The sequence below is a fragment of the Symphalangus syndactylus genome, chromosome 18 (genome assembly GCF_028878055.3).
Source record: "Symphalangus syndactylus isolate Jambi chromosome 18, NHGRI_mSymSyn1-v2.1_pri, whole genome shotgun sequence".
Classification (NCBI taxonomy): domain Eukaryota; kingdom Metazoa; phylum Chordata; class Mammalia; order Primates; family Hylobatidae; genus Symphalangus; species Symphalangus syndactylus.
The window spans coordinates 83,329,555-83,351,558 of record NC_072440.2 but is presented as its reverse complement, the minus strand read 5'-3'; the positions used below and the strand labels follow the sequence as shown (position 1 = coordinate 83,351,558).

At 39.3% G+C, this 22,004-nt stretch overlaps 1 protein-coding gene across 4 annotated transcripts in view; it reads left to right on the top strand.

The window, feature by feature from the left end:
- The window catches only part of SPDYA (speedy/RINGO cell cycle regulator family member A), a 34,201-nt gene that overhangs the window by 10,233 nt on the left and 1,964 nt on the right, over window positions 1–22,004 (top strand). For all 4 annotated transcript variants that reach the window (XM_055253993.2, XM_055253994.2, XM_055253992.2 and 1 more), the window contains 3 exons: window positions 1,813–1,898; window positions 7,389–7,560; window positions 18,613–18,910. In XM_055253993.2, coding sequence (XP_055109968.1) covers window positions 1,813–1,898; window positions 7,389–7,560; window positions 18,613–18,910 — 556 coding nt within the window. The remainder of the gene's footprint in view (window positions 1–1,812; window positions 1,899–7,388; window positions 7,561–18,612; window positions 18,911–22,004) is intronic.

The following is a 22,004-nucleotide window of genomic DNA, read 5'->3' as shown; positions in this document are numbered from 1 at the left end:
TCCCAGCTACTCGGGAGGCTGAGACAGGAGAATTGTTTGATCCCAGGAGGCAGAGGTTGCAGTGAGCCGAGACCGAGCCACTGCACTCCAGCCTGGGTGACAGATTGAGACTCTGTCTCAAAAAAAAATAATAAAATAAAATTTCAGCTTTGTATTTTTCAATTTTTTCTTTTAGAAAAAAATTTCTCGTGCTAAGAATTTTCAGCTTTGTAAATGCCATTTTGTACCAAGCAGTCATATTTGAAAATTAAGCGTGACTTTACATCACTACTAGCCAACAGTAAAGGGAATGAATGGAAGGTTAGCTTGTGATTAAATACAAAGTACTGGGGTGAAGATTTTTATTTAAGCTTAAGATGACAAGGATACACTAGAAGAAGGTTTATACAATTTTTTAAATTTCATTTTGGAAAATTTAAAACATACACAATTTGAAGTAAATAGAATAGAACAAAGAGCCTCCATATGCATCTCATCTAGCTACAATAGATCAACTGTGGCCGTTCTTGTTTCTTCTAATGCCTCCCACCAAAAACGATTATTTTGAAGCTGATCCCAGACATCCTAACATTTTATCCATAAATATTTAACAGTATATCACTAAAAGTTAAGGGCTGTTTTAAAACAATTACAATGTCATAGTACTTTTAAAAATTAACAGTGATGCTGTCATATCAAATATACAATTCATGTGGAGTTATGATGCGGTTTTCTTTTTTTTTTTTTTGCGATGGAGTCTCACTCTGTCATCCAGGCTGGAGTGCAGTGGCGCGATCTCAGCTCACTGCAACCTCTGCCTCCCGGGTTCAAGCAATTCTCCTGCCTCAGCCTCCCGAATACCTGGGATTACAGGCATGTGCCACCACGCCTGGCTAATTTTTCTGTATTTTTAGTAGAGATAGGGTTTCACCATATTGGCCAGGCTGGTCTCGAACTCCTGACCTTGTGACCCACCCGCCTCGACCTCCCGAAGTGCTGGGATTACAGGCGTGAGCCACTGCGCCCGTCAGAAGTTTTAAACTTTACGGTTTTAAGGTGCAGTAAAGTTGTTGCGCAGAAGGGGGCAGTGTTTGGAAAGTAACTACCTGGAGTACTGTCTTAACACTCTCAAGAGTACTTTACTGGAAGTTACCGTGAAAACTTGGTATCACCTTTGTGGCAAATCCTGTTACAATAGGATGAATAAATGTCTTATGAGAGATAATCTGATACATTATTATAACTTGTTTTTAATTTGAACAGACAGAACCTGGCATATGTGCTAATAATCAGGCTAGAGATGTATCTTTCTAATAATATATTTAAAACACATTCTCCCCATGAAAATAGAGCCATGTTATTCTAATTTCTGCAGTCATTTGGAAATCATTTTAAAAAGTTATTTTAAAAAGTGAGTATGGATGTCTGCAACTAAAAGGGTTTAGAAAAATTATATATACACATACATACACACAAATAGAGGTAGCAAACATGGCAAATTTGGTGCATCTAAGTGAGGATGCATGGCTGTTCATTTTGCTGTTACTTCAATTTCTGTATAGGTTTGAAATTTGAATTAGATAAAAGTGGGATTTTAGCTCAAACTATTGAGTCCATTCTAGTTTATAATGATATAATAAATAGTCAAGAATTACTTTTCACTGTTCACATGGTGGATTACAGGAAGCCAAAAATTAAGTACACAATTCTATAATAAGTAACACTTTATTGTTTTAGCTTATTCATCAGAAAATTTTAAAGTTAACTATTTTAAAGCAGTTTTATTTATGAAAGCAAAACATTAATATTAATTATTAACTTTTTTCCTTATAGTATCTTTTGGCTATGACCTTTGTTTATTTCAAGAGGGCTAAATTTACTATAAGTGAGCATACCAGGATAAATTTCTTTATTGCTCTGTAAGTATACTTTCTACTAAGTGATTTTTGTGTTACCTATTATATATATTACACCTTATTTAAAACAGAGGCTGTTTAAAACCTTATGTATATCTTTGAATAGGCCTTCCTGTATAAATGCTATACATTTTTTACTTTAATAGGATATTTTTATGTTTTTTTCACATCATGCTATATGCCTACGATTTCCTTTTTTTTTTAAACTTATTTATTTTTGAGAAGGAATCTTGCTCTATTGCCAGGCTGTAGTGCAGTGGCACGATCCTGACTCACTGCAACCTCTGACTCCCTGGTTCAAGTGATTATCCTGCCTCAGCCTCCCAAGTAGCTGAGATTACAGGCACGTGCCACCACGCTCAGCTAATTTTTGTATTTTTAGTAAGAGACGGGGTTTCACCATGTTGGCCAGGATGGTCTTGATCTCCTGACCTCGTGATCCGCCCGCCTCGGCCTTCCAAAGTGCTGGGATTACAGGTGTGAGCCACTGCGCCTGGCCAAGATTTCTTGGAGTATTCCACTTCAGTTTGTATTGCATGTTTTACATTTTTCAGAATGCTTCCATATAAATTATCCCAAATTCTCCTCTTTGTGACTTAGATATTTTTTAAAACCAGAATATTCTCTGAAATTTTCAATTAATATATAGTAAAAATCACCATCATCGTTGCCCTTTTACATTGAACAACCTGTGGAAAATGCTCTAAACATAGTCTTTGTGGACCTATATCTATAACATAGGCATTATTCATATTTGATCCCATTGGTATTCACTGGCTCTTTTACTAAACACACCGAGCTGTGACAAAGGAATACAGTCTATTTTCCAATTCTTCCATTGACTTTATATTAGTTTATATTCATTGCAATCTGTGAAATGGTTTTCCAATCTATAGGTCAGAATTCATTTAGAATTTGTATTATTTAAGAATATGTTCCTGGCCAGGCACGGTGGCTCACGCCTGTAATCCCAACACTTTGGGAGGCCGAGGCGGGTGGATCATCTGAGGTCAGGAGTTCGATACCAGCCTGGCCAACATGGTTGAAACCCTGACTCTACTAAAAATACAAAAGTTAGCTGGGCGTGGTGGCAGGCACCTATAATCCCAGCTACTTGGTAGGCTGGGGCAGGAAAATCGCCTGAACCCGGGAGGTGGAGGTTGTAGTGAGCCGAAATCACACCACTGCACTCCAGCCTGGGAGACAGAGCAAGACTCCGTCTCAGGAAACAAACAAACAAAAAAATACATTTCCTTTTCTACCCTATAGCTGCATATAATGCTGCAGTTGGGAATGCATGAATATATATATGAATATATATATATATACATGAATATATATATGAATATATATATACATGAATATATATATGAATATATATATACATGAATATATATATGAATATATATATACATGAATATATATATGAATATATATATACATGAATATATATATGAATATATATATACATGAATATATATATGAATATATATATGCGTTCTTTTCCTTTACATACAGTCTTATAATGTTTAGAATACATATATATATGCATTCTTTTCCTTTCTATACAGTCTTATAATGTTTCCTTTCTGTGTATTCTTATAAGACTCTGAACTTCTATTATCATTCTTCCACATTACCTTTCACAATTATTTGTTTCATACTTACTTGCCTTCTCTACTTAATTGTAGGCTCCTTATGGGCAAGGAACATATAACATTTTATTTCATCTTCCAATTACTAACATATAGGAGGTTCTTAATTTTTTTTTGAGACAGGGTCTCACTCTGTCACCCAGGCTGGAGTGCAGCAGCATGATCTTGGCTCACTGCAACCTCTACCTCTAGGATTAAAGTGATCTTCTTGCCTCAGCCTCCTGAGTAGCTGGGACCACAGGCACATAGCACCACAACTGGCTAATTTTTTATTTTTTATTTTTTTTTAAAGATGTAGTTTTGCCATGTTGCCCAGGTTGGTCTCAAACTCCTGACTTCAAGCCATCCTTCCCAAAGTGCTGGAATTACAGGCGTGAGCCACACACCTGGCCTTCTGGCTGCTTTTAAGACCTCTTTTTCTTTGGTGTTTGGCACTGGTTTCTGTTTAATAACTTACTTGGGATTTGGTAAGCTTTCTGGATTTGAAAATTAAGGATTCATGTTTTTTGTTTTTGTTTTTTTGTTTTTTGAGATGGAGTCTTGCTCTGTCACCCAGGCTGGAGTGCACTGGCACAATCTTGGCTCACTGCAATCTCCGCCACCCAGGTTTAAGTGATCCTTCCACCTCAATCTCCCAAGTAGCTGGGACTCAGGCACAGACCACCATGCCTGGTTAACTTTTGTATTTTTAGTAGAGACAGGGTTCCACCATATTGGCCAAGCTGGCCTCACACTCCTGACCTCAGGTAATCCACCCGCCTCAGCCTCCCAAAGTACTGGGATTACAGACGTGAGCCACTGAGCCTGGCCTGAAGATTGATGCCTTTCAACAGACAACTCAGAAAATTCTATCCACTGTCTCTTCAAATATTCCTCTTCCTCTGCTATCTCCTTTTTCTCCTTTTGAAACCAATTAAACTTGTTATGGCTTGCTCGGTCTTCCACATCACTTATCTTTGAAATTTTCTTTTTCTTTCTTTCTTTCTTTCTTTTTTTTTTTTTTTTTTTTTTGAGACAGTCTCACTGTTGCCCAGGCTGGAGTGCAGTGGTGCGATCTCAGCTCATTGCGATCTCCACCTCCCTGGATCAAGGGATCCTCCCACCTCAATCTTCCGAATAGCTGGGACCACAGGCATTCACCACAACACCCAGCTAAATTTTGGATTTTTTGTAGAGACAGGGTTTCTCCATGTTGCCCAGGCTGGGCTTCGAACTCCTCAGCTCAAGCAATCCACCTGCCTCAGCCTTCTAAAGTGTTGAGATTACAGGCGTGAGCCACTGGACCCATTCCCATCTTTGCTATTTTCTTTTTTTCTTTTTTTGAGACGGAGTCTCGCTCTGTCGCCTAAGCTGGAGTGCTCAGCTCACTGCAACCTCCGCCTCCGGGTTCACGCCATTCTCCTGCCTCAGCCTCCTGAGTAGCTGGGACTACTGGCGCCCTCCACCACGCCTGGCTAATTTTTTTGTATTTTTTAGTAGAGACGGGGTTTCACCGTGTTAGCCAGGATGGTCTCAATCTCCTGACCTCGTGATCCACCTGCCTCGGCCTCCCAAAGTGCTGGGATTACAGGCGTGAGCCACCCAGCTGGGCCAATCTTTGCTGTTTTCTATGTATGTTTCTTTGGGCTGCATTTTAGATCATTTATTTAGATTTATCTCTCAGTTCACTGATTTTATCTTCAGCTTATGTCTAATATGCTAATTAATTTCATTATAAAATTTTCCATTTATAAAAGTTGTATTTTCTTATTTTTCAAATATACTTTTGCATTTGTTGTATTATCAAGGTACTTTTAATTTTACTGGAAATAGTTATTCTTACGTTTTGTGTCTATTCCATTACTTTCAGATTTCAGGGTCTGTTTCTGTTCTTGGTACCTTGTTCCCTTATGTGTTTTGTAATATTTTTATTGTAAGTTGCCTGTTTTTCTTGGAAAGTCATCTGTGAGACTTGTATTATTTCCAATGAGAAATCTACCCCATCCTAATCATGGTGCCTGTGTTATCTAATTTTTTTTTTTCTCCGAGTACTTTTTTTTTTTTTTTTTTTTGAGATGGAGTCTTGCTCTGTCGCCCAGGCCGGACTGCAGTGGCGCTATCTTGGCTCACTGCAAGCTCTGCCTCCCGGGTTCACGCCACTCTCCTGCCTCAGCCTCCCGAGTAGCTGGGACTACAGGCACCCGCTACCATGTCCGGCTAATTTTTTTGTATTATTAGTAGAGACGGGGTTTCACCGTGTTAGGCAGGATGGTCTCGATCTCCTGACCTCGTGATCCGCCCGCCTCGGCCTCCCAAAGTGCTAGGATTATAGGCGTGAGCCACCGCGCTCGGCCTCTTTGAGTACTTTTAAGATTTACTCTTTATCACTGGTTTTGAGCAATTTGATTATGGTGTTCAGTGGTTTAATTTTATTCATGTTTCATGTGCTTTGAGGTTCATTGAACTTCTTTGTAGGTTTATAGTTTTTATTAAATTTCAAAAACTTTCAGCTGTTACTCCTTCAAATGTCTTCTGTCCACCTGATTTTCTGTCTGCCCTATTCAGATTACAGGGCATTGAAGGAATCCTTCATTGTTATTGATACTGGCCTTCAGAGTCTCCAATTCCGCCTATTTCTTGAAGTCCCATATCGAACTGATGCTCTCTTTATTTTTTCTTAATCTTTTTTCTTTTTTTTTTTTTTTTTTTTGAGATAGAGTCTCCCCTTGTCACCCCGGCTGGAGTGCAGTGTTGCAATCTCAGTGGCTCACTGTAACCTCTGCCTTTCGGGTTCAAATGATTCTCCTGCCTCAGCCTCCCAAGTAGCTGGAATTACAGGCACAGGCCACCACGCCCAGCTAATGTTTGTGTTTTTAGTAGAGATGGGGTTTCACTGTGTTGGCCAGGCAGGTCTTGAACTTCTGGCCTCAAGCAGTCTGCCTACCTTGGCCTCCCAAAGTTCTGAGATTACAGGCGTGAGCCACCACGCCCGGCCCTCATCCTGTGTTTATGATTTTTGTTTCTTTTTTCTCTGTGTATTTCATCTTGAATACTTTCTATTGTGTCTTCAATTCGCAGATGTTTTCTTTGTGGTATTTAATCTGCCATTAATCCCAATCAGTGTATTTTTCATTGTACACATTGTAGTTTTCATCTCTAAAAGTATATTTTCAATATGTCTACTTAACTTTTTGAACATACAGAATAGTTATAACTGTTTCAGTGTCCTTATCTTTTATGTCAACCATGGGTATCAGTTTGGGGTTGATGTTGATTGATTATTCTCATGATGAGTCATGTTTTCCTGCTTCTGTGCATGCCTGGTCCCCGTCAAGTATTTAGCAGAATGCTGAGTTTCATATGTGTATAAGAAAATTACCTGAATCTGGGGAAAGATGTTAAGAAAAGATTAGGAGGAATACTGCCTAACATTCACATAGGGCTGCAAATAGTGGCTGTTCCCACCAGCCAGGCTGAAAAGATTCCTTAATTCATGGAGCATTGAGAAGAGTACTCAGGAAGGTCTTGCCTCAGTAGTGAGGAATAACTAGCCCCAGACTGAACATTGTTCCAGATCCACCTAAAAAATCATAAAAGCAACATCTGAAAGAATCAGACTGTTTCAAAGTAACTAACTGCATCCCAGAACAAAGCTCAAGATTGGTAGGAACAAGAAATACCTAGAACCCAACAAGGTAAAATTAACTACATGTATCTCTATTTTTGAACTGCATTTCTTTAAGTAACGTTGAACACCTTTCATGTGTTTATAAACCACTCTTATGTCTTTTGGTGTGTGTGAACTACCTGTTTCTGTCCTTTACCCATTTCTTTTTTGGGTTGTGATCTTCTTTGTTAGGTATCTGGCTAACACAGTTGAAGAAGATGAAGAAGAAACCAAGTATGAAATTTTTCCATGGGCTTTAGGGAAAAACTGGAGAAAATTGTTCCCTAATTTCTTAAAGTTAAGGGACCAGCTCTGGGATAGAATTGACTATAGGGCTATTGTAAGCAGGCGATGTTGTGAGGAGGTAAGAATTTTAAAATGCTTTATATATGTAATCTTTGTTTTCTGTTTATCTAATTATCCTTGTTTTTTAACGTGCTTCTAATGTTTTGGTATTCTGGGTTTTTTTTCTTTTAATATGTAGAGTAGACCATTGATCATTACCATGAATACAACTTGTGTATTACAATGTTGCTGTCTTATTATCACCATAACCAAAAACTGTCAGCCGGGCAAGCCCTGCTCACGCCTGTAATCCCAGCACTTTGGGAGGCTGAGGCGGGTGGATCTCCTGAGGTCAGGAGTTCGAGACCAGCCTGGCCAACACGGTGAAACCCCATCTCTACTAAAAATACAAAAATTAGGCTGGGTGCAGTGGCTCACACCTGTAACCCCAGCACTTTGGGAGGCCGAGGTGGGCAGATCACACGGTCAGGAGATCAAGACCATCCTGGCTAACATGGTGAAACTCGTCTCTACTAAAAATACAAAAAAATTAGCCAGGCGTGGTGGCAGTCGCCTGTAGTCCCACCTACTCGGGAGGCTGAGGCAGGAGAATGGTGTGAACCCAGGAGGCGGAGCTTGCAGTGAGCAGAGATCGTGCCACTGCACTCCAGCCTGGGTGACAGAGCGAGACTCCATCTCAAAAAAAAAAAAAAAAGAAAAAGAAAAATACAAAAATTAGCCAAATGTGGTGGCTAGTGCCTGTAATCCCAGCTACTTGGGAGGCTGAGGCAGGAGAATCACTTAAACCCAGGTGGCGGAGGTTGCGGTGAACTGAGATGGTGTCACTGTACTCCAGCCTGGGCAACATAGCGAGACTCCATCTCAAAAACAAACAAACAAAAAAATTGTCATTTCTATTTTTCAGAGCAGCCTACTTCTATAGTAAGTACTTTTTTTGAGACAGAGTCTTGCTCTGTCACCCAGGCTGGAGTGCAGTGGCGTGATCTCTGCTCACTACAAGCTCCGCCTCCTGGGTCCACGCCATTCTCTTGCCTCAGCCTCCCAATTAGCTGGGAATACAGGCGCCCGCCACCATGCCTGGCTAACGTTTTGTATTTTTAGTAGAGATGGGGTTTCGCCATGTTAGCCAGGATGGTCTCAATCTCCTGACCTCATGATCCGCCTGCCTTGGCCTCCCAAAGTGCTGGGATTACAGGCGTGAGCCACTGCGCCCGGCTTATAGTAAGTACTTTTATTTTAGTGTATTTCTTCTGTCTAAAGGATCATCAATATATTGAAAAAGGGTGATATAGCCGGGCACGGTGGCTCATGCCTGTAATCCCAGCACTTTGGGAGGCTGAAGCGGGCGGATCACCTGAGGTCAGGAGTTCGAGACCAGCCTGAACAACATGGGGAAACCCCGTCTCTACTAAAAATACAGAATTAGCCGGGCGTGGTGGCACATGCCTGTAATCCCAGCTACTAGGGAGGCTGAGGCAGGAGAATCACTTGAACCTGGGAGGCGGAGGTTGCGGTGAGCCGAGATCGTGCCACTGCACTCCAGCCTGGGCAACAAGAGTGAAACTCCTTCTCAAAAAAAAAAAAAAAAAAAAAAAAGAAAAAGGGTGATATGAACAAACCAAAATATCTTATTTAGGATTACAATAACACTGGAGTTGAATAATAATTTCTGCTCAGTAAAGTATGTGAAATTTCAGGTTCCCAAAATTGAAACACTATTTAACATATTAAATGGTGTACAATTTAAATATTCTTTAAAATCATAACTCTTTTCACATAGAATATATTGTTTCCTTGATGCCAAATCTTATTAGGATAACTCAGCAAGACACTAAAAATTTAATAATCAGTTATTTTACCAAATGTTCTGGTTTTTAATAAAGTCAGTATTTCAAACTACAGAAAAATTCTAGAGTAGAAAATTAAATGGAAAGCAGTGGTCACTGTAAGCTCTAGTATTAGTTCAGAAAAATTTGATAAATGTTGATATACTTGCAAATCTTAAGATTTGATAGAATTAACTTATTCATTAATATACATTGATTTAGTGAGCACTTAGTAAATATCTACCAGAAACTATATTATTTCTTTTAATTTAAAAGGGCAGGCAGGCATGGTAGCCTACAGGTGTAATCCCAGCACTTTTGGAGGCTAAGGTGGCCTGGATAGCTTGAGTCCAAGAGTTCAAGACCAGCCTGGGTAACATGGCAAAACACTGTCTCCACAAAAAATACAAAAAATTAGGTAGGTGTGGTGGTGCACACCTGTAGTCCCAGCTACTTGAGAGGCTGTGGTGTGAGAATCACCTGAGCCCAGGAGATTCAGGCTGCAGTGAGCCATGATTATGCCACTGCCCTCCAGCCTCAGCAACAGAGCAAGACCCTGTCCCAAAAAATAAAAATAAAAAAGGCTTGAAGCAAAAATAGCAGTATTATATCTATTAATTCTAGGCAGTAGGGATATGGATGTTTGTTATATTATTCCTAATGCTTTTTCATAATTTTAAAATTTAGCAACATTAAAAAAAATTAATGGAACTTGTTTTTCCTTTTCAAAAAGGTCACCTTATTTAAATGAATTTAATTCCGTTATCCTTATCACAATACTTTGTTTTCTTCTGTAGCACTGAATACAATTTGTAATTATTTATTTGCTTATCTATTGTCTAAACAATAAACTGTAAATGTAATGAAGTAAAAAATCTAGTACACTTCTAATATCTCCCATCTCTGTCCTCACACTTCAGTTACAACAATCATGCATTACTCTCTTTTACTGAGAAAACAGAAGCAGTAGAACAGACTGTCCACATGCTCACATCTTATCGTCCATCCTACCTACATGCATACCCCTATATTCTGCCTTCCCTTTGTTACTGTGAAAGAACGATCTTTGCTCCTATCCAAATCCATTCCCTCTACTTGTGCACTAGATCTCATCTTTTCTTGCTTTCTCAAGGACATCACATTCCAGTAATTGTCCCCTTTCCAGCATTTCACATTTTTTATTTTATTGGATCACTGCCATCAGAATATAGAATTGCTCTAAGATAACCATCAATAAAAACAAAAACAAAAACTTTATCCCCCAGCTACCAGTACATTTCTCTGCTTTGCCTCCCTTATAACCAAACTCCTTGAAGAATTCCTTGTATTCTATCTCTACTTCTGTTCTTTCCATTCTCTTTGAACCTGTTATATAAAGTCTTTTTCCCATCATTCTGTAGAAACTTGTCAGGCCACCCAATATCTCTACATGGCCAAATCCCAAGGTTAATTTGTATTCCTCAATCTACTCAATTTAGCAGCATTTGACACTATCCTTCATTTCTTCCTGAAACACCGTCTTCACTTGGTTTTGAGGATATCAGGTTTTTTTCAGTCACTTTGCCAGTTCCTTTTCACCTCACCAACTTCATTAGAGTGCCCCAGGGCTCAGACTTAGGATCTCTTCTCCTTTCTATTGGTATTAACTTATTAGGTGACCCCATTCACTCTCAAGGCTTTAACACTAACAACTAATAATTTCTTCCAATTCCAGATCTGCATACCAAATCCCCTGTTGATATTTTTTGTCTAATTGATACCTCAAACTTAACATGCCTAAAATTGAACTCTTGACTCCTTGACATAGACCTCCAGATCTGTTCCTCCTGCAGTCTTCCACATATTCATAAGTAGCAACTCTATCGTTTTAGTTGCTCAGGCCAAAAAATTATTTCCATTTACCCTTCTTTTTCTTATATTTGTACCTTGAAAAAATATCCAGCATCCTACCATTTCTCACCACCTCCACCACTAATACTATACTTTTAATTGTCACCTCTTGCCTCGATTACTGGCATAAGTTTCCAAATAGTCTCTCCCACCCCCCACCTTTTTTTTTTTTTTTTTTGTGAAGACAGGGTCTTACTCTGTTACCCAGGCAGGAGTACAGTGGTGTGATCATGGCTCATTGCAGCCTTAACCTCCTAGACTCAAGCGATCTCCTGCCTTAGCCTCCCAAGTAGCTGGGACTACAGGCGTGTGCCACCATGCCCAGCTAATTTATTTTCTGTAGAGATGGGGTCTCGCTATGTTGCCCAGGCTGGTCTCAAACTCCTGCACCCAAGCAATCCTCCCACCTTGGCCTCCCAAAGTGCTGGGATTGCAGGTGTGAGCCACCATACGCAGCTATAATCTATTCTTCATACAGCTGCCAGAGTAATTTGTTTTTTAGGTAAGTCAGATCATGACTTCTCTACTCAAAAGCCTCCAGTGTCTTCCAGCCTTACATAGGGTAAAAGAGAAAGTCCCTGTCATGGTCCTACATGGTCTATCAGCCCTCCTCCCTTATCTCTTTGATTTCATCTCATATCTTTGCTCTTCCACTCAAGCCACACTGGCCTCCTTACCTCAAAGATACCAGTTACACTCCCATCTCATGGTCTCTGCACTTACTATTCCCATAACCTGGAATGTTGTTCCCCAAATATCAGTATGCTTCACTTCCTAACTATGTTCAGGATTCTGTTTAAATGTCACCTCAGAGGGACCTTTCCTTATCACCTTATATAGAGTAGTATCTCCCTCCATGGAATAGAAGTATCTAGAAATATACTATCACAATTATGTTCAATTGAATTTTGACAAGGGTACCAAGAAAATTCAATGGGGAAAGTGTAGTCTTTTCAACAAATGGTGCTGGGACAACTGGATATAAACCAGCCGAACCTCTGGTTTATACCATATATAAAAATTAACTCAAAATGGATCAAAGACCTAAATGTAAAACCTAAAGCCATAAAACTCTTAGAAGAAAACATAGGGGTAAGTCTTCATGACCTTGAATTATGTTTCTTAGATATGATACCAAAAGTAACAAGTAACAAAACAAAATATAAAATAGACATCATCAAAATTAAAACCTTTTGTCCTTCAAAGGATACCAAGTGAAGAGATGACCTACAAAATGAAAAACATTTTTTTGCAAGTCATCTATTTGATAAGGGTCTTGTATCTAGAAATATAAAGAGCTTTACAACTTAATAATAAAAAGACAATTTAAAAAATGGGCAAAGAATCCAAATAGACATTTCTCCAAAGAAGGTATGCAAATTGCTAAAACACACACACACACACACACACACACACACACACTTGAAAAGATGTTCAACATCATTAGCTGTCAGGGATTGCAAATCAAAAGCACGATGAGATATTACTTCACACCCACTATGATGGCCATAAACAAAAATAAAAGTATTGGAGAGGATGTGGAGATATTGGAACCTTCACACACTTCTTACAGAAATGTAAAATGGGGAAGTTGCTTTGCATAACAGTCTGGCAATTCCTCACAAGGTTAACAGAGTTACCATATGACCCCGCAAGTCTAGTCCTAGCTATGTATGCCAAAGGATAAAAACAAAACTATGTCCACACAAAAAACTTTAACATGAATGTTCATAGCATTATTCATAATAGCCAAAGTAGAAACAACCTAAATGTCCATCAGCTGATAGAATGGATAAATAAAATAAGGTATATCCCTACAATGAAATATTACTTGGCAATTAAAAGGAAAGAAGTACCTGGTTCAAGCTACAACGCAGATAACCTTGAAAAGATTATGCTACATAAAAGAAGCCTGTCACAAAGGATGACATATTGTATGATTCCATTTATATGAAAGGTCCAGAATAGACAAATTCAAAGACAGAAAGTAGATTAGTAGTTACCATGGGCTGAGAGAAGGGAGAAAATGGAGTGTGATTGCTTTATTTATAGAGTGATGAAAATGTTTCAGAATTGACCGTGGTTAGGGTTGCTCAACTCTGAATATATTGAATATCATTGAATTGTACATTTCAATTGGGTGATTGTAAGGTATTTTAATTACATTTCAAAGCTGTTAAAATTAAAAGTAGTTCCTCCCACTATTACTCTGTATTCCCTTTCTCAGTTCCAATTTTCCTCATAGCACTCAACCATCATGTAACAGACTCCTTTTTACTTATTTATCTTGTTAATAAATTTCCTCCCACTAAAATACAGATTCCAAGAGAGCAGGGTCTTTATTTTGGATTTGTTTGTTTTGTTTTGTTTTTGTTTTTGAGACAGGGTCTCATTCTGTTACCCAGGCTGCTGGCTGCAGTGTGCAATCATAGCTCACTGCAACCTTGAACTCCTAGGCTCAGGCAATCCTCCCACCTTGGCCTCCCAAAGTTCTGGGATTACAGATGTGAGCCATAGTGCCTGACCCTATTTTTTTTTTTTTTTTAAGACAGAGTTTCATTCTGTCGTCCAGGCTGGAGTGCAGTGGCTTGATCTCGGCTCACTGCAACCTCCATCTCCTGGGTTCAAGCGATTCTCCTGCCTCAGCCTCCCAAGTAGCTAGGATTATAGCTGGGATTACAGGCATGTGCCACCACGCCCGGCTATTTTGTATTTTTAGTAGAGACAGGGTTTTCACCATGGTGGCCAGGCTGGTCTCAAACTCCTGATCTCAAGTGATCCACCTGCCTCAGCCTCCCAAAGTGCTGGGATTACAGGCGTGAGCACCCAGCCTTATTTTGTTCTTAGTCTATCTCCAGAGCCTAGAATAGTGCCTGGCACATAGTGGGTAGTCAATAAATATTTGTTGACTGATCAAATGAATGGAACTTCCAATTCTTTTTCATACCTTCTTATCCATTAAATAGGGAAACAATAAACTATAAAATAATTATTCACTGAGCTCACTTTGCACTGCTGCTTACTCCAGTGGCAGATAGAGAAGCTGTTTTTTGGCTGTTCCAACAAGGTATGTTTGAATCATGTTGGCGTATAGAAAAGGTAACTGCCTAGTAGATTTTATCCTGTTCTGTTAAGTGTTCACTGGACAACTACTTTATGAATAACACACCAAGTTCAGTGCCCTGGGAGTTTATTGTAAAGAAGTATTATATCACCCCATTCCCATTCCTGAAGTAGCAAGACATACTGTTGAAAATTTAACTGTTCTATACATTTGTTACTGAAAGCCTGGCATACTGCCAAATGAAACATTTCTTTAGTCCCATATCCTAAAATAACCTCAAGTTAAGATAGTAGCTACAAACTAGCTTACAATAATAATACTTTACAAATTATGACTTTTACAGAAATTATCACACAAATAGCTGTGAGGGTGGTGGCATCCTCATTTCACAGCTAATGAAACTGAGGACCAAGGAGGCTGGCATTTACTCAAAATCATAGAAGTGGCAGAGCCAGAACATCTAATGACTTCCTAGTGTTCTCTTTTTTCTGTGACATCTAGCCTCCATATAAACCTCTTATATTGGTTAGTTTAGAAAATGCATTTATTTCTTGTCTTGGGAATTAAATAGCCGCAGTATTCTCTCCATTTCACAGATGCAAAAACTGTGGCTTAGTAAGATTGTGATTTGTCCATGGCCATGAAGTTAATAAGTAGCAGACACTAATAACTTAGTGCAATTTGCATTATACACCACTGACATAAGAAAGAACATGTGCTGTCTTTTCAAATAATGAGTTTTTTAATTGTCTCTTTTTTTAATCTTGGCTGCAAAGAAGCTAAGAGCCAGGTATTATCCTTGACCACATCGACTCTATTACATTTTATTACTGGCATGTCTGCTTTCCCCTTTTAGTCGAGATTTCCCTTTTGGGTCTAAGCTCAATGAAATTTTTTTCCCCTTTTTTCTCAGCTGCGTCATTCTTTTTTGGAAAGAGATGGGGTGTGATTAAATTGGAAAATATATGTAGGGCTTATCCAAAAAAGAGTGGACCATTTCTTTGTTTATTCTGATTTTATCTTCTTACCTGATGATCTTATCAACAACTCCTTTAAGGTGGGATTTATTTACATTCGTGATGGTTTAATTTCTAAACTGGTTCACACATTAGGGAGGATGCCTATCTAATGAGAGAGTTAGACTACACTTCCAGCCCCTTTCATGCATCATGGAGGGTAGCAATTTAATCAAGAAATTTTTCTCTATTCCAGTTAATACTCTGGCGAAGATGCCACAATATCATCATAGCTGAGTTCTTCACTATCTATTACTTGATTCCAGATGAGGAATTTAGAAAGCAATGAGATAAGTAGTGTGTTTTGACAGAATAATCCAATGACAGTATGCAAAAGAGATCCAATATAGGGAATGTATTGGAAACTGCTAAACTTGCTATAACTGGAAACAAGGGTGTGAAGAAAATTGATAGCAGTGCTAAAGAAAATGAAACAGATGTTAGAAATGTTAAAAAATTATAATTATCATTACCTGGTAACCAGTTGGATATAGGGTACATGGGAGAAGGAACTGTCAGTTTCAAGTCTATACAACAGGAAGAGTAATGGGCTCCATAATGGAAACAGGGAAGGCTAGAGAAGCAAACTGGATTCTTTGGGGAGATAAGGAATTTGGTATATAGACATGAATGTAAGGCAGTAACTGGATATAATTAAATCACTGGTCAACAGGTATGGTAAAAGCCATTACGTATAAATGATGCTTAGAGTATTTAAGAGATTCAAGGTCAAAGTAATATTAATACTTTTTAAGAACTTTCCAGGCACTGTTCTAAGTATTGCCCATGTATTAACTCTCACAATTCTTAGATCTAGCTAGGTAATCCCAGATAAGAAACTAAGGAACAAAGAGGTTAAGTGACTTCTCCAAGGACACACAATAAGTAAAGCAGCACTCCAGTATTCAGGCCTAGGCAGTCTGACTCCAGAGTCAGTGCTTTTTTTTTTTTTTTTTTTTTTTTTTTTAATTTTTTCATGCCTATCCCTGTCTGCTCCCCATTCCTCCCCATTCTCCTCCCTGCCAGGGAGAGGAGAAGCTGACTGGGTTGGTTTTGACAGTCAGTGCTTTTAACACCTATATTATACTGCCTCTTGAGATCACAGACAGGTAGAGTATACACACAGAAAAACAGAGGGCCAAGTATCAAATTTTAGGAACACTGACCCAAGGCACCCCCCAATCACTAAAAATGACAAAAGAATAAGATAAAGTAAAAAAGGGGGATGTTTCTAGTACGTCAACTGCTACTAGTGTTTCAGAGAAGTCCGTTTCATAGAATCACAGCATTAGCGGATTGAAAGCGACCTGTTTTCTCGTATAAAAGACACCCTATGGCCCAGAAAGTTGCGTAATTTGCCCAAGGTCATAGAAGTAACGGATTTTTTTTTTTTTTTTTTTTTTTGAGACAGTTTCGCTGTTGTCACCCAGGCTGGAGTGTAATGGCAAGGTGTAAGCTCACTGCAACCTCTGCCTCCCGGGTTCAAATGATTCTCCTGCCTTAGCCTCCCAAGTAGCTGGGATTATAGATATGCGCCACCATGCTCAACTAATTTTGTATTTTTAGTAGAGATGGGTTTTCACCATGTTGGCCAGGCTGGTCTCGAGCTCCTGACCTCAAGTGATCCACACACCTCAGCCTCCTAAAGTGCTGGGATTACAAGCGTGAGCCACTGCACACCTGCCAGAGTAACAGAATTAAGATGAAAATCTAGCTCTCTTGACTCTGGTACAGTTTTATTTTTAATTCACTTATCACAGTAAAATTCTAATTATATGATTATGTGTGTATAAAATATATGTAGACATATTTAAAAATAAGCATGATTGTGTATTTTTCTAGGTAGGTTAGTATGTGGAGAGACTATGATGAACTTATTGCAAAAATAACAGTTTTTGGCCAAGCGAGGTGGCTCACGCCTGTAATCCCAGCACTTTGGGAGGGCGAGGAGGGTGGATCACTTGAGGTCAGGCATTCAAGACCAGCCTGGCCAACATGGCGAAACCCTGTCTCTACTAAAAATACAAAAATTAGCTGGGCATGGTGGCAATTACAGGAGCGGGCCATTGCACCCGGACTTTCTAAATGTTTTGAAAATCACTGCTCTAGGCAATTAATAAGGCTCTGTCTAGCTCTCAAATGTTACAGTTCTCATTTACTTTGAGTCGTTGATGACTATAACTAAAGACTTTTGCTTAGAATGCTTAGAACTTTTAGATTTCATGAGGTTAGCACATATGTACAGTTCCCCAGCTTGACTTGTTAAATAATTGTCATTTGCCAGATCCTCACTATGTGATGATTTTACACATCATTTAGTCCTCAGAATAATCCTGTGAAGTAGATGATATGCCCATTTTAGAGATGAAGAAATTGAGTCCCAGGAAAGTTAAATAACTTGCCCAGTATTATACAGCTAGCATGTGGCAGTGCCAGGGTAAGAAACTAAGTGTACCCTGACTCTAAAGCCCATGTTTTATTTAACAAACCTTATAGAACAATGCCTGGCAGATAGTGAGGCTTTATAAATCATGCCTCATCTGATCCTCCCAGCAACCCTCTAAAATAGACATTTATTATCTCCATGCTGACAAAACTGAGGAACAGCGAGGTTAAATAACTTACCTATGTTCTTATTCACCATATATCTTGTCATAATTGCAGACATTTTAAGATTAGCATAACACACATAGCTGGGAACCTTAATTATTTTTATTTTTACTTTTATTTTTTGAGACGGAGTCTCGCTCTGTGGCCCAGGCTGGAGTGCAGTGCAGTAGGACTACAGGCTCCCACAACCATGCCCGGCTAATTTTTTTGTATTTTTAGTAGAGATGGAGTTTCACCGTTTTAGACAGGATGGTCTTGATCTCCTGAGTTTGTGATCCACCCGCATCGGCCTCCCAAAATGCTGGGATTACAGGGGTGAGCCACCGCGCCCAGCCAATTAACTTTTTTTAAACCAATACATTCCAAAGTTAAGAATTACATATTGTTTTGGAGTAACTGTATTATCTTCCCAAACTTAGAATATTCAGAATTAAAAAATAAATACCCTGACAACCTGGAAGGTTGCTTCAGCCCTATTTCCTGTTTAAAATAATTTACTTTGTCAATTATTGTCTTAAAGATCCAAGCAATGAGTCACTTTTTAGTAATATTGCCTTATCTGGAAGTGTTTTGTTTTTTAAATCAGCAATCTGGATTTTTATCTTCACTTTAGAGACAGTTGTTCTTGAGTTATATGTTTTGAACTCAATTTTAGTAAATTTTGAAATATTACTAAAATTCTAAAAGTTAGCTTTCTATTATAGGTTATGGCCATTGCACCAACCCATTATATCTGGCAAAGAGAACGTTCTGTTCATCACAGTGGAGCTGTCAGAAACTACAAGAGAGATGAAGTTCAGCTGCCCCGGGGACCTAGTGCCACACCAGTAGATTGTTCACTCTGTGGTAAAAAAAGAAGATATGTTAGACTGGGATTGTCTTCATCATCATCTTTATCCAGTCATACAGCAGGGGTGACAGAAAAACATTCTCAGGACTCATACAACTCACTGTCAATGGACATAATAGGTGATCCTTCTCAAGCTTATACCTGTTCTGAAGGTAAGTTTTAGCAATATGCCGGAATTAGATTTATGCATGTTGTTTACTGAGCTCTAGTCAGTCCTTGCTGGCAGGGATACATAATAATTTATATACTCCAACAATATGAGTTAAATTAATCTTGAAACTTTCTCCCCTTTCAGTTACTTTTTGTCTTGTGTCCATATCTGTTTTGTGGTGACCCACCTAAACAGATTTTTAATGTGACCTATGTTAAGTTGAAAACTAATGCACCATAAGCCTCAGTATTTTAAGAGCCTGAATCATTTTTTTGAAATGTTTATTTTATTCAAAAGGGTTTCAAGAAGAAAATATACTTGTAATCTCACCTTCCAACTATTGGTTTCCTTCTGTATACTTTTCTAACAAAATTAGAACCATACTATATATCTAGGCCTGCTTTTTTCATTTATCACAAAGTATTTTCCCATGTCATTATTGAGTCCTCCAAAACCAGTTTTTTTTTTTTTTTTGAAACAGAGTCTCACTTTGTCACCCAGGCTGGAGTGCAGCGGGACAATCTCGGCTTACTGCAGCCTCCGCCTCCCAGGTTCAGGTGATTCTTATGCCTCAGCCTCCTAAGTGTCTGGGATTACAGACATGTGCCACCATGCCCAGATAGTTTTTGTGTTTTTAGTAGTGAGGGATTTCACCATGTTGGCCAGGCTGGTCTGGAACTCCTGGCCTCAACTGTAATCCCAGCACTTTGGGAGGCTGAAGCGGGCAGATCACTTGAGGTCAGGAGCTCGAAACCAGCCTGGCCAACATGGTGAAACCCCGTATCTACTAAAAATAGAAAAATTAGCCAGGCATGGTGGTGGTGCATGCCTGTAATTCCAGCTACTCCAGAGGCTGAGGCAGGAGAATTGCTTGAACCTGGGAGGTGGAGGTTGCAGTGAGCTGAGACTGCACCACTGCACTCCAGCCTGGGTGACAGAGCTAGATGCCGTCTCAAAAAACAAAAACAAAAACATGATCCAGTGTAGGTTTAAAGATATCAGGAAAGTTTTAGTGACTATTTACTGGGTATAAAGGTAGGGCCTCTGGAAGGCATTGGGATGACAGTTTTCAGTCAGTCTCAAATCCTTAGTTTACAGGACAGCCAGACATAGAAAGCCAACATTAGAAGGTATCTGTCCCATAAACCAGACTGTAATACTTATTGTTTGGAGGAGGGCTGAAGAAAGGGCTTAAGCTGGGCCTTGATTGACTAGAATGGACAACTACCAAAGAAAAAGAAGAGAAATAGAAGAAAACTACACACACACACACAAAAAAAAGGGAAGTGAGGGGAAATGAATGGATACTGTTAAAAAGGTCTTGTTCAATTCAACATCTACTGAGCACCATGTGCCAAACAGAAACTAAGTATTCTCCATGAAACAGGAGTGAAGGGCAGAACTTTTCTTGGCTCTTATGCCAGCCCCTTCTCAAAGTAGACAATTGGGGATTGACACATAATAGGCATTCAAAGCATTAAATGAATGACATAATTTCATTACTAGCTAAATAGAAGGGTAGAAGGAAAGGGAGTATTCCATGATGGAATTAAAGAATGGACTTCAGGCCAGGTGGCTCATTCCTGTAATCCCAGCAGTTTAGGTGGCTGAGTCGGGCGGATCACCTGAGGTCAGGAGTTTGAGATCAGCCTGGCCAACATGGTGAAACCCTATCTCTACTAAAAATACAAGAATTAGCCAGGTGTGGGAGCGTGTGCCTGTAATCCCAGCTACTTGGGAGGCAAAGGCAGGAGAATTGCTTGAACCTAGGAGGCGGAGGTTGCAGTGAGCCAAGACCATGCCATTGCACTCCAGTCTGGGCAATAGAGCGAGACTCTGTCTCAAAAAACAAAAACAAAAACACTTCAGAACTTCTATATAGTCATGCACCACATAATGACATTTCACTCAAGGGGGGACTGCATACAGAATGGTGTTCACCTAAGATTATAATGGCTGGGCATGGTGGCTCACACCTGTAATCCTAGAACTGTGGGAGGCCAAGGCAGGTGGATGGATCACTTAAGGTCAGGAGTTTGAGACCAGCCTGGCTAACATGGTGAAACCCTGTCTCCTAAAAAAATACAAAAATTAGCTGGGCATGATGGCACATACCTGTAGTCCCAGATACTCGGGAGGCTGAGACAGGATAATTGCTTGAACCCGGGAGTCAGAGGTTAGAGTGAGCCAAGATCGTGTCACTGCACTCCAGCCTGGGCAACAGAGCTAGACTCTGTCTCAAAAAAAAAAGGAAGGATTATAATGGAGCTGAAAAATTCCTATCACCTACTGACATCATAGCCCTGTAGTGCAACACAATACCTTTTCTATGTTTAGATACACACATACTTACCATTGTCTTATAAATGCCTATGGTACTTAGTCCAGTAACATGCTATCCAGGTTTGCAGTCTAGGAGCAGTAGGCTATACCATATAACCTAGGTATGTAGTAGGCTATACCACCTAGGTTTGTGTAAGTACACTATGTAATGTTCACACAATGATGAAACTGCCCAACTACGTGTTTATCAGAATGTACTGCCACTGTTAAGCAATGTATAACTGTATCTGGAAATGTTATAAAAGCTATAAAGGCATCATTATTGTATAAATGTTCAGCTAGTTATCATACAGAAATATAACACCAGAATACTCTGCTCCTGATTCAATCACTCGTCTAAATGCAGCCAGAGTGATTTTCAAAACACAGATCTAAACATGTCACCCCGTACTTAAATTCTTCAGTAGCATCCCATTTTTCTTAGGATACACCAATTCCTTCATGGGCATATAAGAACTTGCATGGCCTCATCCCCATCTATCCAGTCTTTTCCACTCTGCCCCAGGATCACTTTTTATTCCCATTCTCCCTGCTGTAGTTAATTCCTACATTCAGGTCTCAGCTCAGTTGTCACTTGCTAGGGCAAAGTCCCCCATTATGGTTACTCATAGTACCTTGTACTTCTTTGGGGGGAATTTATAACAGTTTTAGTTTTACATCTGTGTGATTAATGTCAAGCTCTATCATAGACTGTAAACTCTAAAAAGGCAGAGATTTTACTTTAAAATGTTCTACGTTCTGTAATATGTTAT